Here is a 16,027-nt window from a genome sequence, read left to right as displayed (position 1 = left end):
GCGGCCCAGGGAGTTGGGACAGCTCTGTGGAACAGTCACACCTCCTCGGTGTCCCTGAGCCTCCAGACACATCATACGGGGCGCAGATGGGTTCCTGGGGCCTCTCCTGTGATCTTGGGGCTGAGAGGTACAGGAGTAGGGGAGCACAGCTCTCGTCTGCCTCTGGCTGAGCCCCCTTCTTGTGAGAGGCCTGGAGGGGCTGAGGGCCCATTCCCCACCCAGTCCCTTACACACCCTGGTCCTCTGGTCCCCGGGCATTCCAGAGAAAACCACCCTACATGGTTTAGGTTCGATTACTCCAAATTCATCAGGATCATGATTTTGCAACACCACTTGATGCCCAAGAAGCATCTGTGAGTTTCTTTTCCCTTTATTAAAAAAAAAAAAAGTGGGATCTTGAAACAACAACAGAGCGTTTCAGAGGCACAAACTTTTGCAGAAGAGAAGCTAGTGGCCTGGCCAGGCGAGGGGCTCTTGCGGACCTCAGAGAGACAAAGAGTGAGGCCTTGGGGGACGGGGCCCCCAGAGTCTGCTGGAGGCAGGGATAGGGGGATCTGCCTGTACCGGGTGGAGGGGAGCCTGAGGGTGGGCGTTGTCTCTGGGCGGGGCTGTCCTCCTCCATCACCTTCAACCTCTCCTCCATCCCGCTAACACCCCTGTTCCCAGGCCACCCTGGGGCCCTGGGGCCTCATTCTCTCCTTGTTCTTGGCTGCGGGCAATGCCAATGGAGGAAGCGCCACTTTCTGGGGCGTTAGGAGAGCAAAGGAAAAGGGACGCCCTTGATGGTGGAGTGCCAGGCAGTGAGGAGATGCCCTGTATTGCTCTTCCTGCTGGTGTATGGCCTTGGCTGGCGGCTGGGGGAGGCGTGCCACAGGCTGGGGTGTCAGGGGTGAGGAGGGGAATCCTCCCTTACTCCTGACTCAACAACTTCCTTCCTCACCTCCCCAAGGCTCCCAAGGCTTCCTTGCAGCTGTGGGTGTGCTGAGCAGGTGAGCAAGTGGAAGGCGCAGCCCACGGGATCCCTGGGTGACCTTGGACAAGTGCCTTCTCAGCCTCAGTCTCCTCAGAGGTACAACAAGCAGGAGGAGCTGGAGGGAATGGAGTGGCCTAGAGAATCTCGAAGTTCCTTTCAGCCTGCATGGCCTCTTCTGGAATGAGCTGGGACGCAGGACATAGGTGACCAGGGGCTCGGGAAGCAGGGCCCAGGGCACCTTGAGAGGGAGGGTGCTGAGGGAGCACTGCTGCGTGCAGCAGGCAGCTTCCAGAAGGGTGGACTCGGTACAAGTTTGGCTGTCTGGCCAGAGGCCCCATCCCGGCTCCTCCATGGCCAGCTGGGGTATCCAGAAGCCCGAGGAGCCTCTTCCAGGGGCTTCCCAGGGAAGCTGGGGGCTGTAGAGATGCCTCTAGGGATTGACTAGAGCTGGAGGCACCCATAACTCTGGGTTCCGGAGTCTCCTCTGGAGCGGAAGTAGGGACTCTCAGGACTCAACAAGCCTGCCTGGGCTGTGGCCCGGGCCTCGCTCTTAGAAACACCTTCTCTGCAACGGGGCTGAGGAGGGTCCGGGAAAGACCTAGAAAAAGAGGTGCGCTTTCTTTAAGGAGGAATAGAGAGTGAGGAGGTGGGGAGGGGGCGGGGTGCACAGGAGTAGGTCTCTGTCTTAGTGTGTGCGTGGTGGTGCTGGGGACACAGTGAAGAAAAACAGGAGGAAAGGAAAAGATAGAAGGAAAGCCAGAAAAATGAGAAAGGAAGGGTAGGAAGGAGGGGAAAACCAAGGTGGCAGAAATGTAAGAAATGCAGGAGAAAAGAGAGAGGAGATGTGAGCGAGAAAAAGAGAACAGGGAAGGGAGAGGAGGGGGAACAGCCAGAGAGTGAAGGGGTGAGAGCGAACTCTTGAAGTGGCCCACGCCTTGGCTGCGGGCTGGGCGCCTAGGCGGGCGCTGGCCGGGGCCTCCCATCCCCCCTGCCGTCCAGCTTCCGGTCCTTGCGCGGGCGCCGCTCTCTCTGGCCCTTCTTCCGATTGGGGTTTCTCTCTGCAACAAGAGCACAGAGTATTGTTGCTGAGGCCATCCTGACAGACGAGGGGTAGCCCCACTCCCCGCAGCAGGCTCGGAATGACACAGGGGTGCTGACCTGACAACCACTCCTTCTGAGCGTTGGGACGGCAGCATCACATACCCTAAACCGGACACTCTCAATTCCTTAGGGGCTGAAGAGGGCACTGACTTGTGGGACACCACCCATGCTGGGCATCTGCCTCATTTAGGGCTCGAGGTCCATGTGGGGGCCCCTTTGTCAAGAGCTAGGGTGGCTTCGAGGGCTGGAAGGAGTTGGGGAACAGGATCCACCCACGTGCACTCACGGCAAGTTTTACCTGGCTCTTTGCTGGAGACGCAACACCTTTCACCAGGGTCTCAGCACCAACCTCCCCACTTTGCTCCCGGCCCAGCTCTGCCCTCAAATGACAGTGACAGCAGCATCTGGCTGATGCTCCCGCTGTTGCCAGCTGTGTCTCCAGGTGCCCTGTGAATCTCATCTCCAGGATATCCGCGAGGCAAGGGCAGCCTGGATGCCCCATATGATGCTGTCACTGGCGTCTGTACCCACTGGCTCTCCCGCCGTGGGGAGTGGATGAACACCCCAGACCTGCCGGGGAATCCTGACCCCACTGTGCCCCCCGCCCCCTATGGAGCTGGTGTGAGTGTCTAACACAAACACACAAACAAGTCCCTTTTCTCAGGTGAGGCAACTGAGGCCCAGGAGGGCCCTCACTTACTCAGAGGCACAGCCAAGGCTAGAGTTCTGGGCATTACTTTTGAGTGACTCCTGGCTCACCTGGAGCAAAAGACCACGTCGTCTCCATGGCCTGTACCCCAACCCCCGCCCTTGTTCACACCATCCTGGTCACTGGCAGCTTCATCCACTGCCACACCCCCATACTGGCTGTGCCCTCTGCCTGGAATGCTGTTCCTGTTGTGAGAGATTATCAACAAGCAAGAAGACGGAGGCATGGGTGGGAGCAAAAATGTGAAAGTTGCTCAGTCATATCCGACTCTTTGCATGCCCATGGATTATACAGTCCATGGAATTCTCCAGGCCAGAATACTGGAGTGGGTAGCCTTTCCCTTCTCCAGGGGATCTTCCCAACTGAGGGATTGAACCCAGGTCTCCTGCATTGCAAGTGGTTTTTTTACCAGTTGAGCCACCAGGGAAGCCCAAGAATACTATCCCTTCTCCAGTGGATCTTCCTGACCCAGGAATCGAACTGGGGTCTCCAGCATTGCCGGCTGATTCTTTACCAACTGAGCTATCAGGGACTCTGGTGGGACCAAGGACAGCCCTAAATTTCTGATTTAAAAGCGTCTGCACATCCAGGCCACCTTCTTGCATCACTGGCCCCACACTCTTCTACAGGAGCTGTTGGGGGCGTCCCCAGGTCTGGGGTATCTTCGTTTCTCTGGTCCCATCTCAAACTCATCCCCTGTCCCCAGCTGTCCACCATGTATGGGACAGTCCCCCCGGAAGAAGGCTCATCCCATCCAGTTCCCTAGCGGCTGCCCTAGCTTCATGTAGCGAGGAATTAGCTCGCTCAGAGCTGAACTCTGTCTCGTGTGTGAATGAATGCCAAGTGCTGTGGAACACTTGTCCTGTTGCTGACTATTCTAGGGCCACCAATGTGCTGTCAATCAGGAGGTGAGACAGCTCTGTTGGACATTACAGAGAACTGGTCGCCATTTGGGAAACTGCGTCTCTGATGGCAACATGGCGGTGACTGAGGCCCTGACTGTGGACGGCTACCGCCTTCACTGTGATGTTACTTCAGTCAGTACTCTGGTGTGTTGGACCCAAGCACGGCCATAATGAAATTTGTTTCTCCTTATAGTTAGACACTAGGCGTGGGTGCATGCTAAGTCCCTTCAGCTGTGTCTGACTCTTTGTGACCCTATGGATCATAGCCCACCAGGCTCCTCTGTCCATGGGATTCTCCAGGCAAGAATACTGGAGTGGGTTGCTGTGCCCTCCTCCAGGGGACCTTCCCGACCCAGGGATCAAACTCTCATCTCTTACATCTCCTGCATTGGCAGGCACGTTCTTTCCCGCTAGTGCCACCTGGGAAGCCCAGCTAGGTACTATACTGATTTTTATTTTTTAATGACCAGTGCAAATGGGTCACATTATTCATAACTTTGTTTCAGAGTGTCAAGGGGAGGTCCCCAGTCCTTTATTATAGGAGGTATCAGTCTGAAGGGGTCTCAAACCCCTGCTGGAAAGGACAAGCTTGGTCTTCCTAAGGGGTCTGAGGCTGACCCTTGCAGGTGGACGCTGGGGAGGGCAATGCTCAACACACAGGAAGCTGTGGCTAGTGGGGGCCTTTGGGCTGTGCTGTGCTGAGTCACTCAGTTGCCTCTGACTCTTTGTGACCCCATGGACGGTAGCTCACCAGGCTCCTCTGTCCATGGGGATTCTCCAGGCAAGAATACTGGAATGGGCTGCCATGCCCTCCTTCAGGCGGTCTTCCCAACCCAGGGATTGAACCCAGGTCTCCTGCATCGCAGGCGGATTCTTTACCATCTGAGCCACTAGCGAAGCCCTCAGGCAGCCCTACAGGGACGCTTTGTGGGGTCTGGGTCCTGCAATCACCGTGTCCACCCTGGTGCTCACCTCCTGGGCAGGGCCTCCGGATGGGGCATTTCCTTGACTCAGACAGCACCTGGCAGGTGGCTGCCTCCTCCCGCCCGGCCCGGCCGGTCTCCCGCACGCGGGTCTCCAGGCCCCAGGCCGAGCCGCAGGTCTTCCCGTTGTGTGTACAAGGGCTCCAGCTGCCCCAGGGGCTCAGCTCACACTCCTCTGGGGGAGGGGAGGGGAAGACAGACAGACGGATGGGGTCAGTTGGCAGTGAGTGTCCCTCAGATCAAGTGCAGGGTCTGAGGAGTTCAGCTCCCTGAAGATACCATCTCCAAGTGTTAGAGTCCCAGGCTGTCATTAAGGAGCCAAAGGGGAACGTTTAAACAGCTACTTATGAGATCCTGGGATGAGAGCGGTACTAATGCAAACACAGGCCGTGGCGGGCCGGAAGCCTGAGTGACCGACTATGTGGCTTTAAAGGGGAAGGCTTCCCTGAGGAGGTGACGTAGGAGCCAGAGGAAGAGCAGACTTATCAGGCGGCAGCGGAAGGAAGTGCATCCCAGGTAGGTGTGCACAGCCCTGGAGGCCTGGCCATCCTGTGTGGGGCATGAGGATGCTGTAGTGAGGGGCAGAGGGACGGTTCAGGATGGGAGGGACAGGAGACAGGCTGCAAGGTTGGCTGGGAGGCCCTCAGGGCCAAGACCTGGTTTCTGAACCTGATCATGTGCCCCTGATAAGTTTAGGAGGTGGGAGTTACGCTGTGCTGTTGTGAGGAAAAATGAGGTCATGGACAGAAAAGGCAGGGAGTAATTTTTTTAAAATATATGAATATATAATATATAGTATTCTTTCACATTTGGTTCTTTTAAGAGCCCTGGAAAGGTAGGCAGAGAATAGGGAAGCTCTTAATACCTCCACTTTGCAGATTAGGACACGGAGGCCTAGAGCAGGTAAGGGGTAAGCTGAAGCTCCAATCCTTTGGCCATCTTATGCGAAGAGCAGACTCATTGGAAAAGACCTGGATGCTGGGAAAAATGGAGGGCAGGAGAAGAAGGGGGCGACAGAAGATGAGATGGTTGGATGGCATCACTGACTCAAGGGACAGAGTTTGAGCAAGCTCCAGGAGATGGTGAAGGACAGGGAAGCCTGGCGTGCTGCAGTCCATGGGGTCAGAAAAGAGTTGGAGATGACTGAGTGACTGAACAACAACTAGGGAAAAGAGGCGCTTGCAAAGCAGAACAGCAAGTGTTTACGATCCAGCAGGGCCCAGTAACCAGGTCTCCAGATCCTGGAACTACGGTCCTTCACAGATGCATTCATCTGGGAAGCACAGCCTGATACCTGCCATGTGCCCCCTGCTGTGCGGGGTGCCCGGGTGAGGCAGGGAAGGCATAGCCCCGGTCTGCCTCCCAGAGCTCACCGTCTACAGCAGTGGGGCTGGAAGGGCAGGGTGCTTGTCCAGACCTGGGGAAGCCCCGGCAGCAGTAGGAGACCAGGGGGCCCCATCCCTAGCCACCTGGTGGGCTTCCTAGAGGAGAAGACTCCTAACCTGAGTATTGAAGTGGGCATGGGGAGGTCAGCCAGATTCAGGGAGGGGCAGGAAGGACAAGTGCTCCAGCTGAAAGAAATGAAAGTGAAAGTGTTAAGTCGCTCAGTCGTGTCTCTTTGTTGACCCCACGACCATAGCCCGCCAGGCTCCTCTGTCCATGGGATTCTCCAGGCAAGGATACTGGAGTGGGTTGCCATTCCCTGCTCCAGGGGATCTTCCTGACCCAGGGACTGAACCCAGGTCTCCTGCATTGCAGGCAGATTCTTTACCATATGAGCCACCAGAAAAGCCCATAGTTGAAAGAAACACCCCAAGCAAAATCCCCAGATGACTCTGCCCTCCATGGGGAAGCTGGAGCACAGACTCAAATGGGGGAGGAAAAACCTGATAGGGTTGGAGAGGTGGCAGACGGGGACCACATTGCCCACAGCCTAGGGAACAATGGGAGCCACTGAGGGGCCTGGAGCAGAAGAGAAACCTGATCGGATTGTCATTCTCAAATCATCGCTCTGGCTTCTGGAACGAGAGACAGTGTGGGCTGCAGGCAGTGAGACTGGAGGCAGGCATATGGGCAAGAGTCTGTGGCCAAGATCCTAGCAAAGGGTAGAGAGTGGGGAGAGAAAGGGATGTTTGGGAGTAGGGTGGAGAAAAGGGAAAGGAAGGCTGGGGCAAGTTCAGGAGATTTATCCTGCTTCATTTCCCTCAAAGTTGTTTTTTTTTTTTTTTTTTACCACCTAACATCTGTATTTATTCTTGTGCATCTTCTGTCTCCCCTGTAAAATGTCATGTCTACAAGGGCAGAAACTTTGTCTGTTTTGTTCACTAACATGTCCTCAGCAACTTGGAAAGTTGCCTGGAGCATAGACAATGCTCTAGCAAATATTTCCTGAGTGGATGAAGGAGATTGGATTGGATGCAGGATGACAGGCAAGAGTCCACAGTGATGCCCATGCTTCCAGGATGGCCAGCCTGTGGGTGGTGGAGCAGGTCATTGACGGAGGAAGCCCAGAGGAAGCACCAGGCTGGGGGTGGGCACGGAGGGAAAAAGGCACCCACAGGGCAGGTGAGGATGTGAGTCTGCTGCCTGTGAGAAGATGAAGCTGAGGAGAGTGAGTTAGGAGCCATCAGTGTTTGGAATGACCGTGAACATGAGCCCAGAGAGACTGTGTGGGCAGAGATATGTGATTCAGGTGAGAACGCTGGTAAAGAGCCTCATAAAAGGACAGATCACAGAAGCGGTGCTCACACAGGAATCTGAAAGGAGTAGGGGGAAAAGAGAGCAGTCACGACGACTAATATGACAGGCAATAACAATGACATATATTGAGCACTTACTGTGCCAGCTACTGTATTAAGTACTTTAAAGTGTATTAATTTACCCCTTACAACAACCCTCTCCCATGAAGTAGATTTTATCTCCTATTGTAATTTTCTTAACATTTGGAGAAACTGAAGGACAGAGAGCTTAACTGACTTGCTCAAGTTCACTAATGGGTGATTTTTAGAGACAGCATTTGAACCCAGGTCTTATTCCAAAAGCAATACTCTTCTTCTGGGCTCTGCAGCCGCCCTTGGCAATAATAATGATGTAGATGTTGATAGTAATAGTAACCATCACAGTGGTGCCTATGATGGGTCTAGTGTATTGAAGGGTTCCTGTGTGTCCCTGACATTGCATTGGGTTTCCCATCATCACGTGACATTCTGCTACGGTTTCTTCCAGGTCTCCTGACACCCCTCACCAGCCCCTGCTCCAGAGAGGGAGGGGACAGGGCAGGGCGAGGATGCCCCCACTCACCCTGGCACTCCCGTGTGCTCTGCTGGGCCGCAGTGCCTGGCGGGCAGGTGGGCAGACACTTTCCCTTGTACAGGTAAAACCGCCTCTTGCATTGGATGCAGAAGTCCTGGCTGAAGCAGCTTTCACATGTGGCTCCGCATTCTGTAATACAGCCAGGACCAGCCTTGGTGAGGGGAGCTACCTGGGGAGGGGACCCTCTGGGACTGCCCAGGACTGGGGAGGGCCTCTGAGTGACCCAAGCTCTGTAGCATTGGGGTCCAGATTCAGTGTGTCTCTGGAGAAGGGAATGGCAACCCACTCCAGTTTTCTTGCCTGGAAAATTCTATGGACAGAGGAACCTGGTGGACTACAATCCATGGGGTCACAAAGAGTCAGACACAATTGAGTGACTAACATCTCATTTGAATCCCAAACTTGTCCACAAATGGGGCTGCATTTCAGAACTCCTTTTCTCATTTGAACTGAGGCTCAGTGGGGGCAGGTGTCATGTCCAAGGTAACATAGTTATTTTGATTCTCTTTATCATTTGAGCTGAGGCTCAGAGAGAGCAAATACCTTGCCTGAAGTCACACAGTGAATCTGGGCTGCAAGCAAGGACTCCCTACTCCATTTCCACCAAAGCTCAAAGATAGTCATGATTTGCCCAGCTCACAGTGAAAACCAAAGTTAGGAGTTAGGACTCCTTTTGCCATTGAGCTAGGCCCAGGGAGAGTGAGTAGCATGCCAAAGGCCACAGAGCAAACAAGTGTAGAGGTGGAAGTTCCCTGTCCTGTTGTTAGTGTTGAGCTCAGAGAGGGAACTGACTTGCTTAGGGCTTCAGAGCCAGCCTGAAAGCAAGCATATATCTGAGTCTGGGCTCAGGCATACACTACTTCCCCAGGGGCTATTGTGTTAGGTGAGAGGTGGGATGTGCGCAGCAGACCAGGAGTGCGCAGCAGCGCAGTGCTAGCATAAGATAAGGAAGGGGCCACATACTTTTGCACCTGTTGACTTCCTGGCCTCGGACGCCGAAGTAGCCGGGGGGACAGTCGTGCACACACTTGCCGTACTGGCGGATACCTTCCCGACGGATGAACAGGAAGAGCCTCTGCTGGCAGGTTGAGCAGCCGTTCTCCTCTGAGCAGATAACACAGCCTGTGCAGTTGCCCCCCAGACCAGTGCCCGCTGCCAGCCAGACCAGGATGGAGAGTGGGGAAAGGGAGAGAGAGATAGTGAAACCACAAGTGTCAGCAGCTCAGACTGTCTCATTGGGATAGAACAGTAATTGAGCACGTGGCCGTCCAAATGACTGCACTTCCGATGCAACTATATCATGTGACTTTGGTCATGTGACCAAACCCTGGCTAGTAGGTTATAAGGTAAAGCAGTGTGTGTGCAACTTCTAGAAAGCTTAAAGGGCAGGGGCGTGCCCTTTGTCATCCCCTGATCCTTCCTGTTGGGTGGAATGTGAACACGAGAGCTGGAGCACAAGCGTCTCTTTTGGATCATGTGTTAAAGATGTTGGAGAAATAAGATTAGAAGTCGGTCACTCCCTGGCATAGTAAATCTTCACTAATACAGTGTGTATTTTTGAGTGTGTTTGTGGTGCACATGCATGAGAGGGTGGGAGAAGACCCTCGTCTCCCTGCTGCCTTTGTGAACAATACCCCATTCCTCACTGACACCATTATCAAGGGCTCCCAACATCCTCAAGTACAGCAAGAAAAGGGAAGGAACTTTTTGTTCCAGAAGTGGCAGCCAAAGCTGGGGAGAAAAAGGTGAGAAATACCCTAGGAAGAAAGCTCCTCCAGGGCTTACAGGGAGTCTCTGCAGTCCGATTACCTCTGATCATGCTGACACCAAGACAGGAGGACTCAGGAGAGTTAGGAGCTGTCAACTTGGGGAAGATGGGGTTGCTGTGGCTTCCTCTCACTTCCCAAACCCCCAAACCAAGTGAGAGGAGATGCAAGGGTACCTCTCACAAAGACTGTTGCCTGCATAAAGGGGGTGACCAGCACCTCACACCCCGGTTGGATGTTAGCTTGTGTGGCTCTGCTCCTTCCAACACCGCTTTGAGCACAGAAAAGAGACCAGGAGAGGGAAGGGCCAAGCTGAGGGGGAAGGCAGCAGAAGAAATTGCACATCCTTTATGGCCAGCATGAGGGGTTCTCAGTGGCAGGTCTCCCCAGGAGTAGTCAGGCTCAAGAAGCCTCACCCAAGAAGGCTGGTTTCTGGCAGGCGCCTCAGCAAGAGGCAGGACGGTAGACCACTGGGGGTAGGTGGAGCTGGGGAGAGTCAGAAAGTAACCGGGTGTCATTAAGGGCCAGGAAAGGGCCAGGCAGCTTCATAGAGGCAGAGATTAGGGAAACATGAAACTGTTGCATGTTCATAACTCACCAAGTTCAGCTTGTTTAATAAACTAGTTACCTTGGCACTATGTAAGCCCACTGGCCCTGCGATGTGACCCCACCAACAAAGGGCAAAGAGACCTTCTGTTGGCTTGAGGCGATCTCTGCCACCTGGCAAAATAGGACTCAGATTAGAAATTATATTCAATGACAGAGAAACAGAAGGGTATTTCCTGAAAACTGAGTTTGTGGTTGGAGACAGCCTGACACAGGCGTGAGTGGTACTACCCATTTTGGAACTAAAGAAACAGAGGCTCAAAGAGGTGAAATGACACACCCAGCATCCCCCAGAATCAGTGGTGCAGGGACACACGTCAGTCAGCACCACACTGCCACTCGGCGCATTTGCTCGGGGGCCTCCTCTGTGTCAGGCAGAGCCTGGGGCTGCAGGCATGAGCAACACGTGGCCCTGCTGTTCTGGGACCTTACAGCCTGGTTGGGAGGGTTGCAGCCCACAAAAATGACTGTAATAGCAACGCAGATGGTGACAAAGCGAAACCCTTATTAACTGTTGTCTCTTGGAAGAGTTTAGGGATCACGCAGCCCAATCCCTGCAGCTTCCCTGGGGACTCAGAGGCCAGAGAACATGGAGCCTTCCCCAAGGTCAGGCAGCCAAATAGCATAGAAATTCCAATTAGAGCTACTGCAGTATTTGTAGAGTGAGATTTCAACATGCTGCAGAAAAAACAACCCAACAAGGACTCACCTCTGACCTGGGAGGGTGTCAGAGTGTGCATGCATGCATGTGTGTGGACAGGTGATGGATCTCAACTACCATCATTCATCACCACCTCTTTCAACAGCTGTTGGCTCTGCCTCTTGCTGCATCCCTGATCCCAGCCTTTGGTAGGGTGCCCTCTAGTGCCTTGCTGTTGTAATGACACCCCTGACTTTTTGAATCTGATGGCCTCACTCTGGCTTTCATCACATCTCTATAACTCATAGGAGATTAGTCCTGAATATTCTTTGGAAGGACTGATGTTGAAGCTGAAACTCCAGCACTTTGGCCACCTCATGCGAAAAGTTGACTCATTGGAAAAGACTCTGATGCTGGGAGGGATTGGGGGCAGGAGGAGAAGGGGACGACAGAGGATGAGATGCCGACTGAACTGACTGACTGACTATCAGTTCAGTTCAGTTCAGTTCAGTTCAGTTCAGTCACTCAGTTGTGTCTGACTCTTTGTGACCCAGTGAAATGCAGCACACCAGGCCTCCCTGTCCATTACCAACTCCCAGAGTTCACTCAAACTCACGTCCATCGAGTCGGTGATGCCATCCAGCCATCTCATCCTCTGTTGTCCCCTTCTCCTCTTGCCCCCAATCCCTCCTAGCATCAGAGTCTTTTCCAGTGAGTCAACTCTTCACATGAGGTGGCCAAAGTATTGGAGTTTCAGCTTCAACATCAGTCCTTCCAAAGAACACCCAGGACCTTTAGAATGGACTGGTTGGATCTCCTTACAGTCCAAGGGACTCTCAAGAGTCTTCTCCAACACCACAGTTCAAAAGCATCGATTCTTCGGCTCTCAGCCTTCTTCACAGTCCAACTCTCACATCCATACATGACCACTGGAGAAACCATAGCCTTGACTAGACGGAACTTTGTTGGCAAAGTAATGTCTCTCTCTGCTTTTGAATATGCTATCTAGGTTGGTCATAACTTTCCTTCCAAGGAGTAAGTGTCTTTTAATTTCATGGCTGCGATCACCATCTGCAGTAATTTTGGAGCCCCCAAAATTAAAGTCTGACACTGTTTCCACTGTCCCCATCTATTTCTCATGAAGTGATGGGACCAGATGCCATGATCTTCATTTTCTGAATGTTGAGCTTTAAGCCAACTTTTTCACTCTCTTCTTTCACTTTCATCAAGAGGCTTTTTAAAAGTTCCTCTTTACTTTCTGCCATAAGGGTGGTGTCATCTGCATATCTGAGGTTATTGATATTTCTCCTGGCAATCTTGATTCCAGCTTGTGCTTCTTCCAGCCCAGTGTTTCTCATGATGTACTCCGCATATAAATTAAATAAGCTGGGGATAATATACAGCCTTGATGTACTTTTCCTGTTTGGAACCAGTCTGTTGTTCCATGTCCAGTTCTAACTGTTGCTTCCTGACCTGCATATAGGTTTCTCAAGAGGCAGGTCAGATGGTCTGGTATTCCCATCTCTTTCAGAATTTTCCACAGTTTATTGTGATCCACACAGTCAAAGGCTTTGGCATAGTCAATAAAGCAGAAAGAGATGTTTTTCTGGAACTCTCTTGCTTTTTCCATGATCCAGTGGATGTTGGCAATTTGATCTCTGATTCCTCTGCCTTTTCTAAAACCAGCTTGAACATCTGGAAGTTCACAGTTCACGTATTGCTGAAGCCTGGCTTGGAGAATTTTGAGCATGACTTTACTAGCATGTGAGATGAGTGCAATTGTGCAGTAGTTGACTATAACTCATTAGAAAGGGCAATGCTGTTCCTCCCATTTTCCCATGGTTACAGATGTAGAGACTTGAGTGCTAATTTTATGAATAATAAGTGATGACAGCTAAAGTTTGTACAATGTTGCTTTAGAAAGATCCAGACTTGATGGCTTCTCAACTTGACTATGCATAAGAATCTCCAGGGAGGCTTGTAAAGCCTCTAGGCTCAGGAATGTACATTTAAACAAGACCAAAATAGACATAATTGGCATTTTGTGTGTGTCTTTTCTTGCTCACAATCTTCTTTCCCTGAGAATCAGACCTGGCAAGTATGCTTGTACAGCTGTACCAAGGCCTGACAAGTCATCCATGCTGGGACCATTAGACCATCTTTCTAGAGAATTTTGACTGTGGGTGGACAGACCATGGTTTAGGATGGCCTCTTGACCTAAGGACATTTGCAGGAGGGCAGGGTGGCCTGTTCCAGTGTATAAGTGTGAGAAGCTTTGGTGGGCACTAACACTCTTTTCTAGCAAAGGCCCATCTCTGACTTTGAGGTTCATGTGGTACCACCTCTGTCCAGATGCATTTAACGTGGGCTTGAGCAATCAGCATCAGGTCCCCTTGACTGCAGTGATTGGTTCAGACACAGGCACGTGTTCCGATAGAAGCTAGTCTTAGGATTGTGTGTGTGTGTGTGTGTGTGTGTGTGTGTGTGTGTGTGTGTTTACACTCTATTTGATTAGAGAGGATGTAGACCAGAGTTGGTGGACAATGCATGATGGGAGAGGGTCCCAAGAATGGAGGCCATACAAGAGATTGCCTGTGCATCTGATCTACTCCTGGGAGGGTCCATAAAGTCTCTTCTCTTCTAAAACCATTTTGAGTATGGTTTTCTGTCTCTTGCAGACAAAGGCTCCTGACTACACAGAAGCACAAAAAGAGAGAGAAATAAATCAAATGCAGAGGGATGGGGCGGGGGAGAGAAAACTTCACGGGGCCCAGATGGTCAGAGTTTCTGAGCATCTTCTAAGTCCAGTTTCTAGTCCCTGAAGTCTGGGCTCACTCCATAGTCCCAAAGAAAGTCACTAGTTAACATGAGGTAGCTCTCCTCATGTCAAATTACAATATAGAAAACTATAAAACACTGGTGAAAGAAATCAAAGAGGACACTAATAGATGGAGAAATATACCATGTTCATGGATAGGAAGAATGAATATAGTGAAAATGAGTATACTACCCAAAGCAATCTACAGATTCAATGCAACCCCTATCAAGCTACCAACAGTATTTTTCACAGAGCTAAAACAAATAATTTCACAATTTGTATGGAAATACAAAAAACCTCGAATAGCCAAAGCAATCTTGAGAAAGAAGAATGGAACTGGAGGAATCAACCTGCCTGACTTCAGGCTCTACTACCAAGCCACAGTCATCAAGATAGTATGGTACTGGCACAAAGACAGAAATATAGATCAATGGAACCAAATAGAAAGCCCAGAGATAAATCCACACACCTATGGACAAAGGAGGCAAGAATATACAATGGATTAAAGACCATCTCTATAACAAGTGGTGCTGGGAAAATTGGTCAACCACTTGTAAAAGAATGAAACTAGAACACTTTCTAATACCATACACAAAAATAAACTCAAGATGGATTAAAGATCTAAACATAAGACTAGAAATTATAAAACTCCTAGAGGAGAACATAGGCAAAACACTCTCTGACATAAATCACAGTAGGATCCTCTATGACCCACCTCCCAGAATACTGGAAATAAAAGCAAAAATAAACAAATGGGATTTAATTAAAATTAAAGGCTTCTGCACAACAAAGGAAACTATAAGCAAGGTGAAAAGACAGCCTTCAAAATGGGAGAAAATAATAGCAAATGAAGAAACTGACAAACAACTAATCTCAAAAATATACAAGCAACTCCTGCAGCTCAATTCCAGAAAAATAAACGACCCAGTCAAAAAATGGGCCGAAGAACTAAATAGACATTTCTCCAAAGAAGGCATACAGATGGCTAACAAATACATGAAAAGATGTTCAACATCACTCATTATCAGAGAAACGCAAATCAAAACCACAATGAGGTACCATTTCACACCAGTCAGAATGGCTGTGATCCAAAAGTCTACAAGCAATAAATGCTGGAGAGGGTGTGGAGAAAAGGGAACCCTCTTACACTGTTGGTGGGAATGCAAACTAGTACAGCCACTATGGAGAACAGTGTGGAGATTCCTTAAAAAAATCGCAAATAGAACTGCCTTATGACCCAGCAATCCCACTGCTGGGCATACACACTGAGGAAACCAGAATTGAAAGAGACACATGTACCCCAATGTTCATCACAGCACTGTTTATAATAGCCAGGACATGGAAGCACCCTAGATGTCCATCATCAGATGAATGGATAAGAAAGCTGTGGTACATATACACAATGAAGTACTACTCAGCCATTAAAAAGAATACATTTGAATCAGTTCTAATGAGGTGGATGAAACTGGAGCTGATTATACAGAGTGAAGTAAGACAGAAAGAAAAACACCAATACAGTATACTAACACATATATATGGAATTTAGAAAGATGGTAACAATACCCCTGTATGTGAGACAGCAAAGAGACACAGATGTATAGAACTACATACATTGGACATACATTGGACATACATTGACATTTGGACTCTGTGGGAGAGGGAGAGGGTGGGATGATTTGGGAGAATGGCATTGAAACATGTATAATATCATATAAAAAATGAATTGCCAGTCTAGGTTCGATGCAGGATACAGGATGCTTGGGCTGGTACACTGGGATGACCCAGAGAGATGGTATGGGGAGGGAGGTGGGAGGGGGGTTCAGGATTGGGAACATGGGTACACCCGCGGCGGATTCATGTTGATGTATGGCAAAACCAATACAGTATTGTAAAGTAAAATAAAGTAAAAAAACAAAAATTACAATCAGAATGATGTAGGTCACCAGGTAAGTGGAACCCAACAGGTCATGGTGCAGCAGCTCAGCTTTAGCAAGGCTGAGGGCCTGAAGCTCTGCCCACTCAGCCTGACCACATGGCACACTAAGGGGCCCTGGGATTCTAGGGCACATGTTTTGAAAACCCTGGCTCCTTCTGTACCTCAACTGGATGCTGGCCTTCATCACTGCCCTCTCTCCCCTCTGAGGCACATTTCTCATTGAAGTATCAGTATTTGAGCTCTGATTGCAACCTCCCTGAGTTTTCCTGGGGTATCAC

General features: G+C 50.6%; 1 protein-coding gene across 1 annotated transcript in view; it reads right to left on the bottom strand.

Annotated features, from left to right (window-relative positions):
• Positions 1-382: 382 nt before the first annotated feature.
• Positions 383-16,027, bottom strand: part of RSPO4 (R-spondin 4) — a 37,139-nt gene continuing 21,494 nt past the window's right edge. Inside the window, exons 2-5 of the mRNA XM_004014778.5 lie at positions 8,947-9,135; positions 7,972-8,112; positions 4,661-4,846; positions 383-2,031 (exon numbers count right to left, since the gene is read on the bottom strand). Coding sequence (XP_004014827.2) covers positions 1,928-2,031; positions 4,661-4,846; positions 7,972-8,112; positions 8,947-9,135 — 620 coding nt within the window. The 3' untranslated portion in view covers positions 383-1,927. The remainder of the gene's footprint in view (positions 2,032-4,660; positions 4,847-7,971; positions 8,113-8,946; positions 9,136-16,027) is intronic.

This window comes from Ovis aries, chromosome 13 (genome assembly GCF_016772045.2).
Source record: "Ovis aries strain OAR_USU_Benz2616 breed Rambouillet chromosome 13, ARS-UI_Ramb_v3.0, whole genome shotgun sequence".
Taxonomy (NCBI): domain Eukaryota; kingdom Metazoa; phylum Chordata; class Mammalia; order Artiodactyla; family Bovidae; genus Ovis; species Ovis aries.
The sequence above is the reverse complement of the archived record's forward strand: the minus strand, read 5'-3'. Positions and strand labels throughout refer to the sequence as shown.